Source organism: Triticum urartu, chromosome 4 (genome assembly GCF_003073215.2).
Source record: "Triticum urartu cultivar G1812 chromosome 4, Tu2.1, whole genome shotgun sequence".
Lineage (NCBI taxonomy): Eukaryota > Viridiplantae > Streptophyta > Magnoliopsida > Poales > Poaceae > Triticum > Triticum urartu.
The window spans coordinates 9,599,210-9,619,898 of NC_053025.1; the positions used below are offsets into that span (position 1 = coordinate 9,599,210).

The 20,689-nt window shown below is 44.0% G+C and overlaps 1 protein-coding gene, 2 non-coding genes and 1 pseudogene across 3 annotated transcripts; 2 read left to right on the plus strand and 2 right to left on the minus strand.

Annotated features, from left to right (window-relative positions):
- Positions 1–5,628: 5,628 nt before the first annotated feature.
- TRNAQ-CUG lies at positions 5,629–5,700 on the minus strand. The gene has a single exon. It is a non-coding gene; the product is annotated as a tRNA-Gln (tRNA).
- Positions 5,701–6,825: 1,125 nt separating this feature from the next.
- TRNAR-CCU lies at positions 6,826–6,898 on the plus strand. The gene has a single exon. It is a non-coding gene; the product is annotated as a tRNA-Arg (tRNA).
- A 1,142-nt stretch (positions 6,899–8,040) lies between these two features.
- LOC125550229 lies at positions 8,041–10,151 on the minus strand. Its single transcript, XM_048713176.1, has 2 exons — positions 9,828–10,151; positions 8,041–8,643 (listed from the first exon to the last, which is right to left on the minus strand). Exons 1-2 carry the CDS (start codon positions 9,887–9,889, stop codon positions 8,436–8,438), a joined length of 270 nt encoding a protein of 89 aa, XP_048569133.1. The 5' UTR covers positions 9,890–10,151; the 3' UTR covers positions 8,041–8,435.
- A 5,778-nt stretch (positions 10,152–15,929) lies between these two features.
- Positions 15,930–20,673, plus strand: LOC125550230 (annotated as a pseudogene).
- Positions 20,674–20,689: the final 16 nt, after the last annotated feature.

A 20,689-nucleotide genomic window follows, 5' to 3' on the forward strand; every position in this document is an offset into this window, starting at 1 on the left:
AGATGGGCTAGAGAGGAAAAACAGGGAAAGCCCGGCAACAGTTTTCGGAGACCGAAAACGTCCGACGTTAGACCGGCTATACTGCCGCTATAGTTTAACAGTTAGGCTATCAAACGAACTCCGAATGCGATGAAACTTGGCAGGCGACCTACTAACACTAAAACAACACCGCATGCCAACTTTCACCCCAATCCGAGAACATTTTTCGGCCACTTATAAAATAATATTTCGGAGGTGCCGCGGGCGCGTGCAAGTGTGTCTGGGCTCAGAACGGACAACGGACGGAACTGGGGTACCCGGACGGATGCAAGTTTTGAAAACATGATGATGCAATGCACATAATGACATGACAAGATGCAACACGCAAGCAAATGACATGGCAACGACGGCGAATAACTGGGAGACAACTGGCACATCGGTCTCGGGGCGTCACAGACATGTTGTTGTTATAGTTGCATTGTTTGCTACTTTAATGTTCTATTTGGGGATAAATATGTTAGGAATTTGTAGACATTTAGTATTTGATGTTATTATAAAATTATTAATTTGTTACACCAAGGAATGTTAAAGTTTTGAATTTATTTGTTTTGAATTTATTTATACTAATGTATCTCACAAGTTGTTGTGAAGCTTTATGTAACTGGAGTTTTTTAAATTGAGGGGAGACTATCATATGAGAAGAATAAAGGAGATACAAGAGCTAAAGATTGGGATGCCAAAGACACCCCAAGGTAATATTTCAAGAAGTCTCAGACATCCTAGGTTTGCGGATGCCTCCATACACATCTAAGGTAATAATTGTCTCTATAGATATGATATATAGGTTTTTCCATGAAGAAATATGAAATATAGTACTTAGGGCAACTCTAACCGGTCCCCTAAAAATAGTGGAGTATTTGGTGGAGTAAAAGCTAGTGGAGTATTGATACGTCTTCAACGTATCTATAATTTTTTATTGTTCCATGCTATTATATTATCTGTTTTGGATGTTTAATGAGCTTTATTATACATTTTTATATTATTTTGGGGACTAACCTACTAACCAAAGGCCCAGTGCAAAATGTTGTTTTTTTGCCTATTTCAGTGTTTCGCAGAAAAGAAATATCAAACGGAATCCAAACGGAATGGAACCTTCGGAAGAGTAATTTTTGGAACAAACGCAATCCAGGAGACTTGAAGTAGACGTCAAGGAAGCATTGAGGAGGCCACGAGGCAGGGAGGCGCGCCCCCACCCTCGTGGGCCCCTCGTGGCTCCCCTGACCAACTTCTTTCGCCTATATATACTCATATACCCCGAAAACATCCGAGAGCACCACGAAACCTTATTTCCACCGCCGCAACCTTCTGTACCCAAGAGATCTCATCTTGGGGCCTTTTTCAGAGCTCTGCCGAAGGGGGAATCGATCACGGAGGGCTTCTACATCAACACCATAGTCTCTCCGATGATGTGTGAGTAGTTTACCACAGACCTTCGGGTCCATAGTTATTAGCTAGATGACTTATTCTCTCTCTTTGAATCTCAACACAAAGTTCTCCTCGATCTTCTTGGAGATCTATTCGATGTAATTCTTTTTGCGGCGTGTTTGTCGGGATCCGATGAATTGTGGGTTTATGATCAAGATTATCTATGAACAATATTTGGTTTTTCTCTGAATTCTTTTATGTGTGATTTGTTATATTTGCAAGTCTTCTTGAATTGTCAGTTTTGTTTGGCCTACTAGATTGATCTTTTTTGCAATGGGAGAAGTGCTTAGCTTTGGGTTCAATCTTGCGGCGTCCTTTCCCAATGACAGCAGGGGCAGCAAGGCACGTATTGTATTGTTGCCATCGAGGATAAAAATATGGGGTTTATATCATATTGCTTGAGTTTATCCCTCTACATCATGTCATCTTGCCTAATGTGTTACTTTGTTCTTATGAACTTAATACTCTAGATGCATGCTGGATAGCAGTCGATGTGTGGAGTAATAGTAGTAGATGCAGAATCATTTCGGTCTACTTGTCGCGGACGTGATGTCTATATACATGATCACGCCTAGATATTCTCATAATTATGCACTTTTCTATCAATTGCTCGATAGTAATTTGTTCACCCACCGTAATGCTTATGCTATTTTGAGAGAAGCCACTAGTGAAACCTATGGCCCCCGGGTCTATTTTCCATCATATAAGTTTCCAATCTATTTTACTTTACAATCTTTACTTTCAATCTATATCATAAAAATATCAAAAATATTTATCTTATTATCTCTATCGGATCTCACTTTTGCAAGTGGCCGTGAAGGGATTGACAGCCCCTTTATCGCGTTGGTTGCAAGGTTTTTATTTGTTTGTGTAGGTGCGAGGTGACTTGCGTGTAGTCTCCTACTGGATTGATACCTTGGTTCTCAAAAACTAATGGAAATACTTACACTACTTTGCTGCATCACCCTTTCATCTTCAAGGGAAAACCAACGCGGTGCTCAAGAGGTAGCAAGTATATATATATATACTCCACTAAGTTTTGGCTGGACCTAGCCGATCCCCTATATTTAACGGAATGAAAAATCATTTTCTAAACTTTGCATTTTTAGTATAATTTGCAACTACATATTAGCGTACATATAGAAGTTAAACATAAATTTAAATGTCCGTGCAAATCACCAATATAGTTTACAAACCAAATTCAAAATTTACGATCCGAATTATTCAAATTTAAACACGCCGAGTGGTTCGAATGTAGCAAATTAGCATGTGATAGAACAACTAGGAATCACTAAGACGTCGCTAGTGATGCTCGACAAGATCTTGTTGGAGTTGAGAATGAACTTGACGCTCCTCAATCTTGCGATGCTCCTCAAGGAATGCCAAGCTCCTGTTCGTATCATACTCTGGCTCACCCGGAGTCCCATTGGTGATGTAGCAAAAGTTCTCATGCATATCTCTCTCATCTTCAATGATCATGTTATGCAAGATGATGCAATAAGTCATGATCCGTCATAGAACCTTGGAGTTCCAAGTACTCGGCAGTGCCACAAACAATTGTAAAACGCTTCTGAAGCACACCGAAGGCTCTCTCAACATCTTTCCTAGCAGCTTCTTGACATTGGGCAAAATGAATGTTTTTGTTACCTTTTGGACGCGAAATTGTTTTGACCAGGGTGGCCCATGGTGTATAGATGCCATCCGAAAGGTAGTAACCCGTCGAGTAGGTATGCCCGTTAACCGAGTAGTTGTAAGTAGGAGCTTCATCTTTAATAAGCCGAGAAAACAAAGGTGATCTCGATAAAACATTCAAGTCATCCTGAGAGCCAGGCAAACCAAAGAATGAATGTCATTTACAAAGATCCTTCGATGTAGCTGCCTCAAGAATGATCGTTGGATCGTTGAAGTGGCCTTTGTATTGACCCTTCCACCCTACAAGATAATTATTCCATGTCCAATGCATATAGTCAGCCGATCCAAGCACCCCTGGCCACCCTCTTACTCTCAATCATCATCCTCTGGGTGTCTTCCTCGGTTGGTGCTCTCAAGCACACCGGGCAAAGACAACGATCACTGCTTTAGTTAATATTCGAACACACTCCAAGATTGTGTCTTCACCAATGCGGACATAGTCATCCATTGCATCGCCCAAACACCCAGATGCCAAGACTCGAACAACCGCAATGCATTTCATCATATGGCTTGCACTTATCTCTCCATATCCGTTCCTTCGAAGCTTGAACCAATCATCATATCTCTCAAGGACTTTTGTAAATGGTGAGAAAAATACTTGTGTGCATCCAAAAGCGCCGACGAATGTACGTCTTCGAATAGGTTGGCTTTGTGTCAAGTAGTCTCTCATGATCTTCGCATGACCCTATGCTCTATCATGGTTGATGTGTATGCGGCCAAAAATGTGATCCTCTCCTCGGCCGCCGAATATCATCATTGAAAATGATGCCTAAAACAGTGTCAAAGTCATCGTCGTATTGTTCCTCTTCGGATAACGACGAGTCCTCTAAAGCCATCTCCATCAACCTCTTCATCTACAATTCAAACGGCTTGGTTCAATCCAAATGGCTCGGTTCACAAAGACACGATAAAAAAACTCACCTAGCCAATTCGTCGAACACTTGCAGTCCGGTGGTGGTGCAACAGCCGACCGGTGTTGTTCTGACCAAACAGGCCGGCAACGACGAGAGAGAATGACCTACAACGGTGTGCAATCAATGTGAGATGCGGCGGCCGACAGAAAAAGAAGAAGAAAAGAAGCAATCCGACGAATCAACAACAATGGCGACGACGACGACGGTTCACCTAATTCCAGCGACGGGGGCAGGGGCAGAAAAGGATGGACGTTGGGCAGAAGGGCGGCGGAGGGCAGTGGAGGCAACGAAGTAGCGGCGAGGCCTACGTGAGGGCGCCGGGAGTCGCACCGGCGAAAGTGCAACTGCGGGGGGCGACGCGAGTAAGCGACGCGACTGTTACTCGGCCGCCAATCGGCGGAGTAAATTTAGGGAGAGGATTGGGGAGATGGGTAAAATTTTACTCCCCTACGACGGATAACGGATCAGCTAGATGTCGGTTAAAGGAGTAGAACATAAATTTTACTCCTCTAACCGGTTAAGGCATCGGTTAGTAATGCCCTTACAAACCCTATAGAGAAGACAAAAATGAGGAATTGTCATTAATTAAAGATATGATATATATATATAGTCCAGATGTTGTTATTTTATCTCTCAAGAACTTTTGCAAATGGTGAGAAAAAGACTTGTGTGCATCCAAAAGCGCCGGCGAATGTACTTCTTCAGATAGGTTGGCTTTGTGTCAAAGTAGTCTCTCATGATCTTTGCATGACCCTCTGCTCTATCACGGTTGATGTGTATGCGGCCAAAAATGTGAAGGCAACGAAGTAGCGGCGGTGTGCACTCAATGTGAGATGCGGCGGCCGACAGAAAAAGAAGAAGAAAAGAAGCAATCCGACGAATCAACAACAATGGCGACGACGGCGGCGGTTCACCTAATTCCAGCGACAAGGGCGGGGGCAGAAAGGGATGGACGTCGGGCAGAAGGGCGGCGGAGGGCAATGGAGGCAACGAAGTAGCTACGGGGAGGCGCCGGGAGTCGCACCGGCGGAAGTGCAGCCGGGGGGGGGGGCGATGCGAGTAAGCGACCCGACTGTTACTCGGCCGCCAATCGGCGGAGTAAATTTAGGGAGAGGATTGGGGAGATGGGTAAAATTTTACTCCCTTACGGCGGATAACGGATCAGCTAGATGTCGGTTAAAGGAGTAGAACGTAAATTTTGCCGGTTAAGGCATCGGTTAGAAATGCCTTTACAAACCCTATAGAGAAGACAAAAACAAGGAATTGTCATTAATTAAAGATATGATATATAGTCCAGATGTTGTTATTTTATTCTATAATCTTGATCACATTTAAATTGTCGACTTACATGAAAGTCACTACACCTTATATTCTAAAACGGATGGAGTATATAGGTTTTCCCATTAAAAAAGAATATGAAATGTAGTATTTACAGACTCCATAGAGAAGAGAAAAACGAGGAATTGTCTTTAATTAAAGATATGGTATATAGTTCTTTCCTTGAGAAAACTAGGGAACTCCATATGTTAAGTACAAAACAAAAATTAAATGAAAAAAGAGGTCCTACCGAGACTTGAACTCGGGTTACTGGATTCAGAGTCCAATGTCCTGACCACTAGACCATAGGACCTTTGGTGACTACTTTTTCAGCTTGTCGTTTATATTTCCTGGACTCGTTTAGTTGCTCTCCTTTTTTTTTGATTATATATTTTTCATCTACTTCTATTCTCTATTATCTAGATCACCACTTAAATAAAGCCTCATAACTCAACTGCATCATTTCAAGTATGAAATTGCTTACCACACATGACACATACCATGTGGTAAACAGTTGCCCTCCTCTTTCGTATGAGAGATTATTCCTTGACCTCCGGAAGGAAAAAGCAAGGAGGAGCAGAGTGAATGAGGCTGGACTGGCATAAGGAAAGACAAAATGTAAAGGATCAGGTTTACTGAAGCGCTCGTCAGGCTGCAGGCGAACCAGCTGATATCAGGCCGTAGAGATGTTGAGAAGAACAAGAACAGATTGATCCTTTTGCCTCCGCGTGCAGTGGAACATTTTGTAATCATAATAATTATGGTGTTCTTGCTGGTCGGTTGATCCCTCTCCATCTCGGCAACGTGACATTTACAACAACACGTAATCATAATATTTATCAAGCTTCTTTACGACAACACGCTTAATAAATATTATGATTACCAAATGTTCCTTTTCTAGCAAAGAAGCCTGATTTGGTAATCATAATAATTATGGTTTTGCTACTCCATCCGTTCCTAAATATAGGCCCTTTTACAGATTCCAATATGGTAAAGGACTCTACTTTCACTCTCTAAAATACGTCTATATACATTTGTATATAGTCTGTATTAAAATCTCTAAGAAGGCTTGTATTCAAAAACGGAGGGAGTAGAATAGATGGTTGCTTGCTTGGGTATACTGAAAGAGAGATAAAAGATAATGCATGTTCAAAATAAGGTTAGTGACAGTGCTTGTATCAAAGGCAGAACCATGACTTGGTTGGGTTCTGGTCCTGAGGAAACTGTCCAGCTAACTGTTGATGATTGTAATTCTATGAGTTGAGTAACACTCTACAAGCTTTTTGACCTGCAAAAAACGTATCCCACACCTATTCAGCTGCCACCAAGGGAAAAAACGAAACAGACATCCTCATAATCTGTACCGGCAACGCAAGAAAGCGCTTCACAGTAAGAAAACTAGGAATATGGAAGTTGTACCTGGCAGGCAAGACATGAAGCGCCTGTAGCTCAGTGGATAGAGCGTCCGTTTCCTAAGCGGAAGGCCGTAGGTTCGACCCCTACCTGGCGCGATTCTTTTTTCCATCTCTTGCATTTGCAACGAATCTAACAAGCCTTGCTACTTACTCTAGAAAATTTTCTTTTGCATCTCTGAACATAATTGCCAATTTACCATCAAGTTTCTTTGCTAGGAAGGACTTGCAAATAAGTTGCATCTGATTTGTTTTCTTTTGCATCTCTGAACATAATTGCCAATTTACCTGGCGCGATTCTTTTTTTCCATCTCTTGCATTTGCAACGAATCTAACAAGCCTTGCTACTTACTCTAGAAAATTTTCTTTTGCATCTCTGAACATAATTGCCAATTTACCATCAAGTTTCTTTGCTAGGAAGGACTTGCAAATAAGTTGCATCTGATTTGTTTTCTTTTGCATCTCTGAACATAATTGCCAATTTACCTGGCGCGATTCTTTTTTTCCATCTCTTGCATTTGCAACGAATCTAACAAGCCTTGCTACTTACTCTAGAAAATTTTCTTTTGCATCTCTGAACATAATTGCCAATTTACCATCAAGTTTCTTTGCTAGGAAGGACTTGCAAATAAGTTGCATCTGATTTGTTTTCTTTTGCATCTCTGAACATAATTGCCAATTTACCTGGCGCGATTCTTTTTTTCCATCTCTTGCATTTGCAACGAATCTAACAAGCCTTGCTACTTACTCTAGAAAATTTTCTTTTGCATCTCTGAACATAATTGCCAATTTACCATCAAGTTTCTTTGCTAGGAAGGACTTGCAAATAAGTTGCATCTGATTTGTTTTCTTTTGCATCTCTGAACATAATTGCCAATTTACCTGGCGCGATTCTTTTTTTCCATCTCTTGCATTTGCAACGAATCTAACAAGCCTTGCTACTTACTCTAGAAAATTTTCTTTTGCATCTCTGAACATAATTGCCAATTTACCATCAAGTTTCTTTGCTAGGAAGGACTTGCAAATAAGTTGCATCTGATTTGTTTTCTTTTGCATCTCTGAACATAATTGCCAATTTACCATAGATCCCATATCAAGCAGCATATGTTGCAAAAGATTACAGGCACAACAGGAATTTCAGGTATGATTTGTGCAGACATGATTCTGTGAAAGCACCACATCCAGTGTCATAACTTCGATCCAGGAACCAACTGGACCGACTGACTGAGAGTGGCCGGAGAGGACATGAAGCTCACAAATTCCATCAGAACAACAAAACAATCTATTCTTCTTTAGTTACAAAAGTGTGACTCGGGGCGGTCGGATACATCAAGATACCTTGTCAGGCTGCAAGCACCATTAAAAGAAAAAGAAGAAGAAGAAGAAGAAGAGGAAAACAAACTGCAGCAGAAACACACAAGCTAGTGTATTCATTCGCACAACACTGGAGCCTCAAAAATTGATGGTGTACTTCTTCCAGCACTTTAGTGAAGACTAAAGAATATGGACGTATACTAGGCAGCAGAGGCCTATCAACTGTTTGGATGTGTGCCAAGCAAGCCCGGAATGCGGATTCTGTCTAGTCAAGAATAACCGCAAAATCAGGGGAACCTACCACTACAATGTAATGATAACCTTACATGGAGAGAGGCAACAATAATCTCCGCTCTCTTTTCTTAGCCAGCTTCCTCTGCCTCAAAATATACAGGCCGGCGGGGAGAAGAATGCCGACGGAGATGATGACGGCTGATAACCAGAAGTGCCTGAAGTACAGCATCATGTATGAGGATACTATTAGGAGACAGCACAGCAAGCCCCATGAGATAGCTCCGATAATGTCGCGCCTGCAGAAGTTCAGAAAGCAGAACCATGTTCAGATCAGATCATAAAAAGAGGCAATCATATCTGAGAGAGGACTAACAGCGAGAGGAAATCATTTCAGATCAATACAGGAGAATAACACATCACACCACAAAGTTGCATGATTTATCTGAAGAGAATTACCAGCCTTTTAATGCGGCATGAAACTCGTCATAACAAGATAAACTGGTCAGCTAGCATCGTTCAATACATTCTGGAAACATCAATCAAGTAGTTTGCCATAACAATCGCCTAAGAGATATGAAACTCTTCTGAATGATGCATTCGAGACGAACATAGGTACAACATTTACATTCAGGAAACATCAAGCACGTAGTTTGCCATAACAACCGCCTAAGAGATATGAAACTCTTTCGAATGATACATTTGAGAGCTGAGATGGATATAGGTGAATAGCATGTGAAGGCACAAGTGGAGTGTCTTGTTGAGGAACCCACTTGATCCATCAATGGTTGGTCTATCAAATTTAACAGACGCAATCCTTCATTTTGTACTTGGTTTTATGCTTATGAAGGAAGAGTAAATGCACTAACACATTCAATTCCTCAGACCAAACAATGGACCTAGGATTTGATGGTCCATTCACCATCCGGTTCCTCAAACCAGGCAACCACTAACTGGTCGCCCACAGGTGAAAATTAGTAAAGCACGACTCTTCAGAAATTGGAGTACACATGCAGGCAGGTTTTGATATGGTGAAAGCAGGGCAGTGCACACTCCTCTCTACACGTGCAATTGCGGCATTCATGAGAAAAAAAAACCCACTAACACTGACTTAAAAGGGCCATGGCAAAGATCTTGACAAGGATCGCTAGATAACAGGCATTGTTGTTCTAACAACTGGTGTACAATGCTTTTTGCTGGATCTAGGTTACCAACTAAAGAAATGCCTGCGGGCATCAACACACGCAGCCGCAACATCGATTTCACAGCTGACTAAGCCGCTAAGTGAATCGCTCCACACGATTGAATTACAAGGGCAGAGTAAATCGCATCACACCTTAATCAACTAGGCATGCATCCGAACCTAACATGATTAGAGGAGGCCAAAATCAGGGAGACCCCAAGATCTGAGCATATACTAGTCAATCACCGCAACCTGGCGAGGGATTCTCGGTGGGTGAACGGGTTAGACGGGGGAATTTACTTGTGCTGGGATCGGATCTGGTAGTCGCGCAGCTGCTCCACCAGCTTCGACCGGGTTATCATCGCAGACACCCCAGCCGCCGCTGACGGCCTCGCCGCCACCGCCGCCTGCCCGCCTCCCCTCCGGGCTCCGGTGGAGCCGGCGTCTCGGCTTCTTGCAGACCCTCCCGGATCGCCGAGCTGGGCGATTTGGAGCGTCGGGGTTTGGCTCGATTTGGGCTTGGAACAAGAGGGGAGAAAAGTCGTTGCAGAGGGAGGACGGGGAGGCGACGAGGGGTTGGAAAGAGGTTCTGATTGGGCGCTGCCTCGCTGCTCGTCTCGTTCGTTTAGGCCAGATATTTTAAGAAAACTGATTACTTGCGCTTTTTACCCCTAGTCATTTGGGGCTAGGCGCCGTCGACCGACCCAAATTTTGGCTAGTGGCCGCAAATGTGGATCATTGGACATGTTTATAATCTGAGGTTCATTCACCAGAAAGAAAAGAAAAACTGTTGGTTATAAGCATAGAGTGGTTATCATTGTAGTCTTCTTCCTTCCTTCTGTTAGAGAAAAGACATCAACCCAGTCGAAGATGGGGCTCGAGCCTAGACTGATTTTAAATTAATAAAGCCATCAACCGGTCAGTATTACAGAGCACACAGAACCAAAGAAAGGAAGACGTTGGCGAGCAGCTAACAGAGCCTCACATGCTACAAGTTAGAAGGATAGATCAAAGAAGCGGGCAACTGAAGACAACGAGGCCCTCCTCCGAGAACGAAGCACCAGGGAACTAGGACCATGCGGCACAGAGGAGAAGGGACGACTGGCATCACAGGGAGTGTGGTCACCGACAGCTACGGACCCCCGCACGGCACAACCATCCAATTCCATCCCGAAGGAGGCCACAACCTCCTCACCTGACTCGATAGGCGCCGCACCGCTGGAAGATGGATATGTTCCACCTAGAACGAGAATGGTTGCCGTCGAAGGATGGCCACATAGCGAGGATCCACGCACTCCCGACGAGCCGCCAAAGTTTTCCTCAAACAGAATTGCCCACGGCCCGGTCGCAGAGGAGGGATAACATCAAGCTTGGACGAAGAGGACACACTAACAACCGCCGCCAAACGCACCAAACGACGCTCACCATCCAAACAGCTCCCAAATGCAGCACCTTCAAGAAGGAGAACGACCCCGAGAGTGCCGCCGCGGCCCACCGAGGTTTGGGTTTCACCTGGGAGGCTAGAGGATGGTGTGTGGAGGGAGGCTGACCTGGCAAACGCCTCCAAGGAGAAAGAACAATGCCCTCGAGCGCAGCCGTCATGGCGGCCAACCATGTCCGACCATGGATTTCTCCTGGTCTAGCTCCATACCGTTAGAATAAATCTGAGGCGCACAGTCAATCCACCGAGGAACAAGCAATCACAGCACAATGACGACACTGAGATTTGTTAACGAGGTTCAATGAACTCACCTACTCCCCGGGGTAATGACTACGGGCGCTCCTCCCCGACATACCGCGACACCGGCCACCCGGGCGCCGACACAAGCCGTCGGCTCCCCGTTGCGTGCCTGACGCTATCTAGCCATCATAGGTTACAACGTGGGGTGCCTCCACATATATAAGAGGCCAAGGGTACAACGTGTACGACTCTGGCACTACAAATCCTACCCACACTACAACACCAAGTCCAAACATAACCCAACATGTACACAACATTCGACACAAAACACAACACATACCACCATCCCACCCACATAACTTAGGTTGAAGATCAAAGAACAAGACCTAGACCCAGATCTGAAGGGGGGGACCGCACCGAGTCGGGGAAGGAAGGGGGCGGCCAGATCTTGTGCCGCCGGCTGCCGGTCCCACGCCAGGTCCATGCCCACCGGTGCTCCGTCATCGCCATGGCCAGGGCCGCCACCATCACGCCCACGCCACTACTCGCCGCACAGCGGGTGGCACCACTCCGACCGAGGCCGCCGCCTCAGGTCCCGTGGCCCCCCTGTGAGAGAGCAGCGCAGCAGATGCCCCGCCGCCACCTTCCTTGGTGGTGCACCAGGATTGGCCGGCGGTAACCTCAGGTGGCGACGAAGGAGAAGGGAGACAGGGAGGGGGGTCTGCTGCAAACTAGGGTTTCGCCCCCCGAGTCGGCCAGACCTCTGTCTCCACTACTAGCTAGTGTTCTCTAAAGAGAGAGAAGAGGAAGCTTTTTTTAAGGGAAAGATATAAGAGGAAGCTTTTTTTAAGGGAAAGATATAAGAGGAAGCTAGATTGCAGCAGCCACGGAGGGTTCATGTGGTGGTGGATGCCGTCTAGCCCAGCCGAGGAATCTGACTTCAAGAACTTAGTTTAGCTGACCTCTTCATACCCTCGAAAAAAAAGTTAACCTCTTCATGCATGTTCTTCACAAACTTTTTAATAATCATTTTAGGGGTACGCCCTGACTGAGGCATTTTTGAAGCGGTTCAGGGAATCCTCTAGAGCAATTTTAGAAACCTAACAGAAGGTTTCGTCTGTTTTTTCTTGTTCTTTATTTTCCTATGAGGGTTTTCCTTTTTCGTTTCTTCTTCTTTTCCTTATTTTCTATTTTTTTTGTGCAACAGGAATGATTTTTTAATGTTATGAACATTTTCCAAAATTACATGAACATGTTTTTATATTTGATGAACATTTTTAAAAAATATATACATTATCAAATACATGTCGAATTTTTCAAATGCATTTTGTTCTTTTGGATACACACTAAACATTTTTATATACATGTTGAACATTTTTTAATACATGTTGAACTTTTTCTAATACATGTTTGACCATCATTACATTTTCATGAACATTTTTCAAAACATGTGAACAATTTTATGTGTTGCAGACAACAATATTTTCTTAACGGCAGGAAGATTTTTTTAATGGTACCACTTAAAAAAATTAAGTGCACAATTTTTAGATTGCATCATAATATTTAAAACGTCATGAACAATTTTTTCAAAAGAGTTAACATTTTAAATGTTACAAAATATTACTAAATGGTGTGAACATTTAAAAAAAGTGAGAAAGACATTTTTACATTTTACGAACATTTTTTTGAACTAATTAAAATATTTATTCCATATATATATAATTTTAGAAATAAAATGAAAGTAATAAAAAAGGAAAATAAAAAACTTGCAGAAAAAAAGAAAAAGAAAAAAGTTGCAGAAATATAAATAAAACTTGTGGTGTAGTTGATGCCTCGAAAAGGGAACGCGCTAGCAAGAGAGCCGACGCTCCTTCTTGCACTCGGCCGAGCCATTTAGGGAGGCTCTTCAGGCGACCTTGCCTTCGATCTTGCAATAAGCGAGATCTAGACACGCTCGATTTTAAATCAACAATACAAAAATGAAGGTACTAATAAGGGATTATTATTTCTATCAAGAACTAAGCAGAAAACCGGCTCGCAAGTCTCCACTACCGTGGAGAGACGTTAGCCGCCAAAATTTCAATCTCTCAGGCGATGTGAGGCAGAGAGGGGGGGAGGGGGGGGGGATCCTCTCCTCTCATCTTTTATGTAGTAGTTTTTTGGGTCAAGGTGACAGCGCTTCGGCTGTGATGGCGGTGGCATCTTGAATAAAAGTTCTATCACGGTGACGGTTGGTGCAACGTTGTTGAGGAGCCCCGGAGTTTTTGTCTCTGCTGTTTTCGAGGGATAACGGGTTGGTTATCTGTGTCGTCATTGATGTGATTCCATGTGCATCGACGGCGGCACCATCATCTTCTTTGACAACCCCTTTCTCCGAGCCTTTGCCAGCAAAGTCGTCGCCTTGGTCTCGCGATACTAGAGTGACTGTGTGTCTAGATCGAGGTGACCATCTGCCGAGATGCTTAGTGATCGCTAGTGTTCACCGTAAGCGCCGGTCTACTATTGTGGCCATTCAACGACATTTTTTCTCTAGAACACATGTACTTAAGTGGTTGGATTTCTCGATGTTGTCCATTATTGGGGTGAGCTATGGTTGTACAATGACGACAAGTTCAGTTGCGGCGTTGGCAAGAATTTAGAGGCATATAGTCGTAGTCATGTCATAGTCTTTGCTTTGTTAAGGGTAGTTTCCACATCGTAGGTTCAATTACCCTATATATTTATTTAACGTTTTCAATTACCCTATATCTAATTGTGTCCGATGTTTTACTGATAAATCGGGCATAATTCCAAAAACAAAATTGTAATGTTGGACATCAGTTACATGTGAAAAACAAAGGGGCCTTACGTGGGCTCATTCCGCCATAGTCATGTCATAGCGTTTGTTTGTATTGTATTCTTGGCTTGGTAGCCTAAAAACAGTAAAAATAAAATAAAATCCATCAAATGCCTGCTGCTTCTGCTGAGAAGATTCCATAAATGAGCACAACGTCGATACAAGGCACAGTGTAGCTTGCAGTACTGCATAAATGGGCCAGCCTAGCGCGTGGGATGATCACTAGCTCCCTAGCACACATCTTTTTCTTTCCTTTTTAGTACTTTTTTTTCACATGATGGAAATGATTTTTTTAAATTTTTACCAATGTTCATGACACATTCTAAAAATGTTAAGCAGTGGTAACAGATGTTTGCGCAACTTTCAAAAAGTAATGATAGCATTCCAAAAAAATGTTAGTGACAATTAAAAAAATTTCTCACGTTTATAAAGATGTATGTTCTTTTTTTTGTTAAATGTTTATACAACGTAAAAATAATGTTTGTGTAATTCAAGAAATATTTCATAACATAAAAAATGTACGTAAATTTTGAAAAAAAATAAAGTTTCCATTTTAAAATATACATGTGACATAATTATAAAATGCTTATGTAATATTAGAAATGTGTGCATAGTAAAATAAATGTTTTGTGACATTCAAAAACATTTACGTGACATTTTAAAGGAATATTCTCATGTTTCAGAAACAGATGGTGAATTTTTTAGAAAATGTGTATAGAATGTAATAAAATGTTTGTGTGGTTTGATATAAATGTTTCATGCCAACTAAAGAAAATTCAACATGTATTGTTTTTTAACATGTATAAAAAATGTTTAAAATATGTATTTGAGAAAAGTTCAAATGTGTATAGAAAATATATTCTGCGTGTATATGAAAATTGTGCAATGTGTTTTGGAAAGGGTACACATGTATTGAAAAAGAAGAAAAAGATAAAATAAAAAACTCAGAGAAAAACGGTGGATAAATGCTAAATAAAAACGAAGATGCCCGAAGAAAAGGAAAAAGCCCTGAAAGAAACCGATGAAGATATGAAAATAACAAGTCAGAAGCTGAATATCCACTTTTGAGCCGGGGCTCATCTTCACCCGGTGAACAGTAAGTTCAAAACAAACACTACAAAAGTTTAAAAAAATATGATTTCTTTTGCTTGGAAGATGTTTGAGTGCGTGAGGTCCGTGCCAATTTCAGCACGTTCAGATGTCTGAGTAGCCCTCAACAAAAAAAAAGCAAAATTGTTACGAACAGTGCATAAACAGTAAACTTTTTCATAGAAACAAAATTTGTCTTTTTGGCAGGGAGCTACTCAACACACTGAAAATTGGCACAGGCAAGACACACTCAAAAATCTTCCAAGAAAAAAGATCAGACTTTTTATTTTCTATTTTTTGATTTTACTTTTTAGGGGTATGTTTTCTTACTGTTAATGGCCCGGAGCAGATGAACTCGGGAACCAAAACGCCGCTCTCGTCTGAAAAAACTTTAAAAACCAGGCCGAAAGAAACAAACAGTAAATGCATCGGCTGCCTGGAGTGCGGATGTTTGGAGGCCGAGCTCCAGTGAGCTCGGTATTTTGAAAAAATCAAAAAGCGTATTTAAAAGTTCCAAAAAAATATCATGAAAACTTATATGTATTCTGCAAGAACGTGTTAAATTTCGTCGAAAAATGTTGTGATTTGTAGGCTGTACAAAAATAACAAATTTCTGGCCCAATAACAAAAATAAAAGGCCCATTAAAAAATGTGTATTTGTCTTTTTTCTGTAGGCCACATGTAAACGTATAATACTGTGAAATTTTGCATATACATAGTATACATGTGCATGTGTGTTTAAAAAATAAATTTGGAATTTTCCGTGCTCCAGAAAAATAAAAAATGAAAACGAGCTCACTGGAACTCGGCCTCCGATGGCATTTTCCGCGGCTGCCTGCCGCTTCTGCTGAGACGACTCGGAGCAAGTACGTAAAATTGATCCCCAAATCCTCTCACGGCAGCACGGCCTCCCGCTCCCACAAGCGGCGGCCGGCGGGACGAACGTGGGGTTGGCGGCGGCCAAAGCACGCACTTCCAGTGCACTGCGGCCGTACGCGCTCGCCAGGTCGAGCCGACAAGGCCGGCGGAGCCAGGTCCAGCTGGAGGAGCCGAGGGAGTCCGACCCCCTCAGCTGCACTCAAGGTGTTCGTCGGATTGCCTCCCCGGCTCAAGTGGCCGAACGTTCGGTGCTTCCTTGGTGGCACGCGCCTGTAGCACGGGTGGTCACAGCACCCAGCAAGGGGCGGGCGGAAGAGGCGAGGAGAGGGTGCTTCGTCGGCCATGTCATCTCTGGCGAGCCGGCCGCCTCTCTCCGCGCTGCCAGACGGCGTTTCCCTGGCACCGGCATTGGTGAAGAAGACCGTCGGCGCCAAGTTCCTTCGCAGCAGCAGCAGCTTTGGCCGTCGGTTTACTGCTCGGGTCTCTTGCGCGCGGCCATCCAGCAGAGGTCTCGCCAAGGAATGTAAGCAGCAGGCGTATGAAGAGGACGCCGCTGCGGATCATGAAGATGGGAGTTTGGAATGGGGCAAGGACGAGGTTGAAGCCATCTCGGCGCTGTTTGCCCGTCCGATGCGCTGAAGGCCGGTGAAGCCGCCAAACCCGGCGGCACAGCGGCCTCTCCCACTGCCGCTGCCCCACAAGACGGGGCCGCCCGTCACTCCGACACCGACGCAGCACATCCGGCTGGCATCCCGCTCCTCGTTCAGCGACAAGGTGCGCAAGAACCCCGAGGTCCTCGTCGGGATTGCCAAGGAGATCGCCGCGCTCCCGCCGGAGTCTGATGTGTGCAAAGTGCTGGACCGGTGGGTCCACTTCCTCCGGAAAGGCTCCCTGTCCATGACCATCCGGGAGCTCGGGCACATGGGACTTCCCGAGAGGGCGCTCCAGACGCTGTGTTGGGCACAGGGGCAGAAGGCGGTGCCTCTGTTCCCTGATGACCGGATCCTCGCTTCGACCGTCGAGGTTTTGGCGCGCTTCGACGAGCTGAAGATGGAGTCCGCACTTGAGGAGTGCGTCCCCTCGGCGAGCCGCGCTGTCCTCGAAGCCATGGCGAGTGGGTTCATCAGGGCAGGCAAAGTAGGCCTAGCACGCAAGCTCCTTGAACTTGCCAGGATGAACAAGAGGACACTGCACCCGAGCATCTATGCGAAGCTGATTCTGGAGGTTGCCCGGACACCTGAAGGCTACGGACTCACTGCTGCTCTGCTCGACGAGCTCGGTGAGAGGCCGGACTTTGACCTGCGACTGCAGGACTGCACGGCTGTGATGAAGGTCTGCATAAAGCTCAGGCGGTATGCAGCCGTGGAGAGCCTGTTCAGCTGGTTCAGAGGGTCTGGCAGGGACCCAACTGTGGTGATGTACACGACAGTGATCCACAGCCGCTCCCGTGACGGGAGACACCGGGGGAGGCGTTGGCCCTGGTTTGGGAAATGGAGCAGGCAAACTGTCTTCTTGACCTGCCGGCGTACCGGGTCATTGTGAAGCTGTGTGTGGCATTGCATGATCTGGAAAGGACTTTTCGGTACCTTTCGAGGTTGAAGGAGGCTGGGTTCGTTCCGACCAGAGACATATACTGTAATGTGATTGAAGGCTATGCCGCAGCGGGGAGGATGGCCAAGTGCCGGCAGCTGATCAGGGAGGCTGAGTCAACCGGCGTGTTGCTGGACAGGAGGCTGGTTTCAAGCTTGTCTGAGATGGGTGGTGGACGTTCTTGAACCATTGGAAAAGTAAAAGTCCAGGCTTGTGTAATTATCTATAGGTGGAAAAGTAAAAGTCCAGGCTGAGTCGATTGATGGTGAGATAATGTCGTTTGTTATCAAATGATGTAAGTAGCTTATTTTCCTCTATTTTTTCTCTATGCTACTTTGGATTTATTATTTCTTTGATCCTCTTTGTTGCACACAAATTGAACTTCTATTAGCTTGCTGGCCCCAGGGGGGAAACGATCTTACGTGAGCCTGCATTGGAAGTTGTGTTCTTGGTTTGTGGTTCTTGCTGTTTGATTACTGTCTAATTTGTGATTAGTGTAGAAGTAGTGAGAGTTTTAGCCAAGCAAAATGGCAGGTTTCTCTTTGCCTCAGTCTCTCATGGAATAGGAGTCGTTGTGCTGCTAGAAAACCATCACTTCCTGGTTCTCGTGCTGTTTGCGGGCTACTTACTCTGGGGCTGGTGAGCGAGGCCAGGTGAACACATTTTTCCTTGGTTGAATTAGTCAGTTGGTCCTCCTTGCTCCTGTAGCATTCTTACTGCTGAGTGATTGAGTTCTGTTTGTTATTGGCCATGGCTGACTGTTTTACTGCATTATATTGTATGCTTCTTTTTATGCTGCGACTATCCTTTTTGAAGAAAGTAAAGCTGTCATGCTTTATGGTGAGGTTAATCATATACATGTGTGTGTTGCAGGTGGGATGAGGTGGGACGACGATATTGTATTCAAGAGCCAGGCTCGTGGAGAGACCAAGATCAACGACACCATCAGAAGTGATTTTCACCGCAAGTTTCTGCATAGGTACATCAAATGATGCCACTGTATGCTTTATGTTGTATGCTGATATGTTACCCTGTTCATAAGTGTAAAGAAAAAATCCACTGCTTGTGTATTACTGATGCTTTGCTGTGACCTCATGATCTTCCATTAGTATTTACAATTTGAATTCTTTTGGACCCACATTGACCTGGAAAATATGTTTGTGGTCTACTCTAAGCGTGTGTGACTGCCCAGCAGTGTCCTGGAAAATGGTTTTATTTTTGTAGCCGAATTCATTGAGCGCTTGAGACACCAATTTTCTTGTTGGCTTTCTCTTAGTGAAAATGACTTTAATTGAACTAGCAACCAAAGTTACTTCTCTATTAGATTTTTTTTCTGGTTTGGCTAGGTGGACAGTACTTAGTGACAGTTTATATGAGCAAACTGGCAGGTTACCCTTTTCCTCTGTTTCTCATGGCATTAGAGTCATACTGCAAGGAGATTGATATCCTGGTTCTCCATTGTTGGCTGGCCACTTTTAAAATGGCTGGCCGGGAGGAGCTAGGGAACATTTATTTTCTCACCTTTTTAGTTGGCGAGTCAGTTAGTGCCTGCACCGCTGCATCTGTTGTATTCTTACTGTTCAGAATCTTCATAGAAGATGTCATGATTTTGTCGATTGATTTCGAGTTGATGTTGCTTGTTATTGAATTTGAATGAAGCAACTTGTTTTCCTTTCTATTTGTTCTGTGTTCTACTTTGGATCTATTATTTATTCAGTCTTCTTCGTTACATGCAAATTGAAGTTCTTTTTGCTTGCTGGGTGCTGGCCCCTTGAGGGGAAACAATCGTACATGAGCCTGCAATGGAAGTTATGTTCCTGGTATGTGGTTCTCGCTGTTTGATTACGGTCTGATCTGTCATTAGTGTAGAACCAGTGGGAGTTTTAGCCAAGCAAAATGGCAGGTTACCCTATGCCTCAGTTTCTCATGGCACCGGAGTTGTTGTGCTTCTCGGAGATCAATCACTCCTGGTTCTCATGCTGTCTGCAGGCCACACCTACCCTAGGGCTTGTGAGCGAGGCTGCGCGAACAAGTTTTCCTTGGTTGAATTAGTGGGCTGGTGAGCGAGGCTGGGTGAACAATTTTTCCTTGGTTGAATTAATCAGACAGTTGTCCTCACTTTCTGGAGTATTCTTGTGTTGTTGAGTGATTGAGATTTGCTTTTGTTGGCCATGGCTGACTGTGTTTTATTACGGTTCAGAGAAGAGAAGACAGATGGTAATATGATATGTACTTATCTGCTGATTATTCTGATTTTGTTGGTTGATATGTTCATGGCATCGGTGATGAGAATGCTAGCTGTTGAGTCTATCCCCTTCTAGTATTTAACAATTGTCTTGCTTAGTTTCATGCAGTGCCATACTCCAGGTCTAGTAGAGGCGGATTCTTTCGAGTTTAACATTCTTGTCCAGTTTTAGCGCCATACTTGCTAAAGGGATGGTTTCATGCACTATACTTGAAGCCTAGTAGAAGGACTTATCTGTTTTCGTATAAAGGGATGGTTTCAGTTAGGAAAACACTTTATATCTGCAGTCTGATACTAGCAAATCGTCAGACCTGTGGACCAGGAGCTAACTACCCCACCCTCCGAGGACCACACTAGTTCAACCAACATATCTTGCTTATATGCTTCCAATGAAACATTTTAGTGCTTCAATTGGAACAATGTTTGCTTCAAGCAATTCATTGGTGATTTGGACAGCGTTGGAAGCTTTTACTGCCATTTGAAGCACCACCGCAGGGACGACCGACTTCTTCGAGCCGGTGGAAGCGGACTGATGTGCTGCTCGTAGTACGTCGCTATCTCCAAGATAATGCACAACTTGAGGTGCTGCTCCTAAGGCAGCACTTGACGGCCACGCTGTGAGGTCCTACACAAAGCAAAGTACTCCCGCCGTTCGAAAAAACGTGTCCCTTAAATGAATGTATCTAGCACCAAGTTAGTGCTGGATGCATCCATTTGAGGAGTAAGATCGAGACAAGCTTTTTCGGACGGAGGGAGTAGGAGGCTAGTAGGAGTAGTGGCAATTTGTTTGAAGCATGTATTCAATTTAAATTGTTTCTCCACAGAACCATAATTGTTTGTCC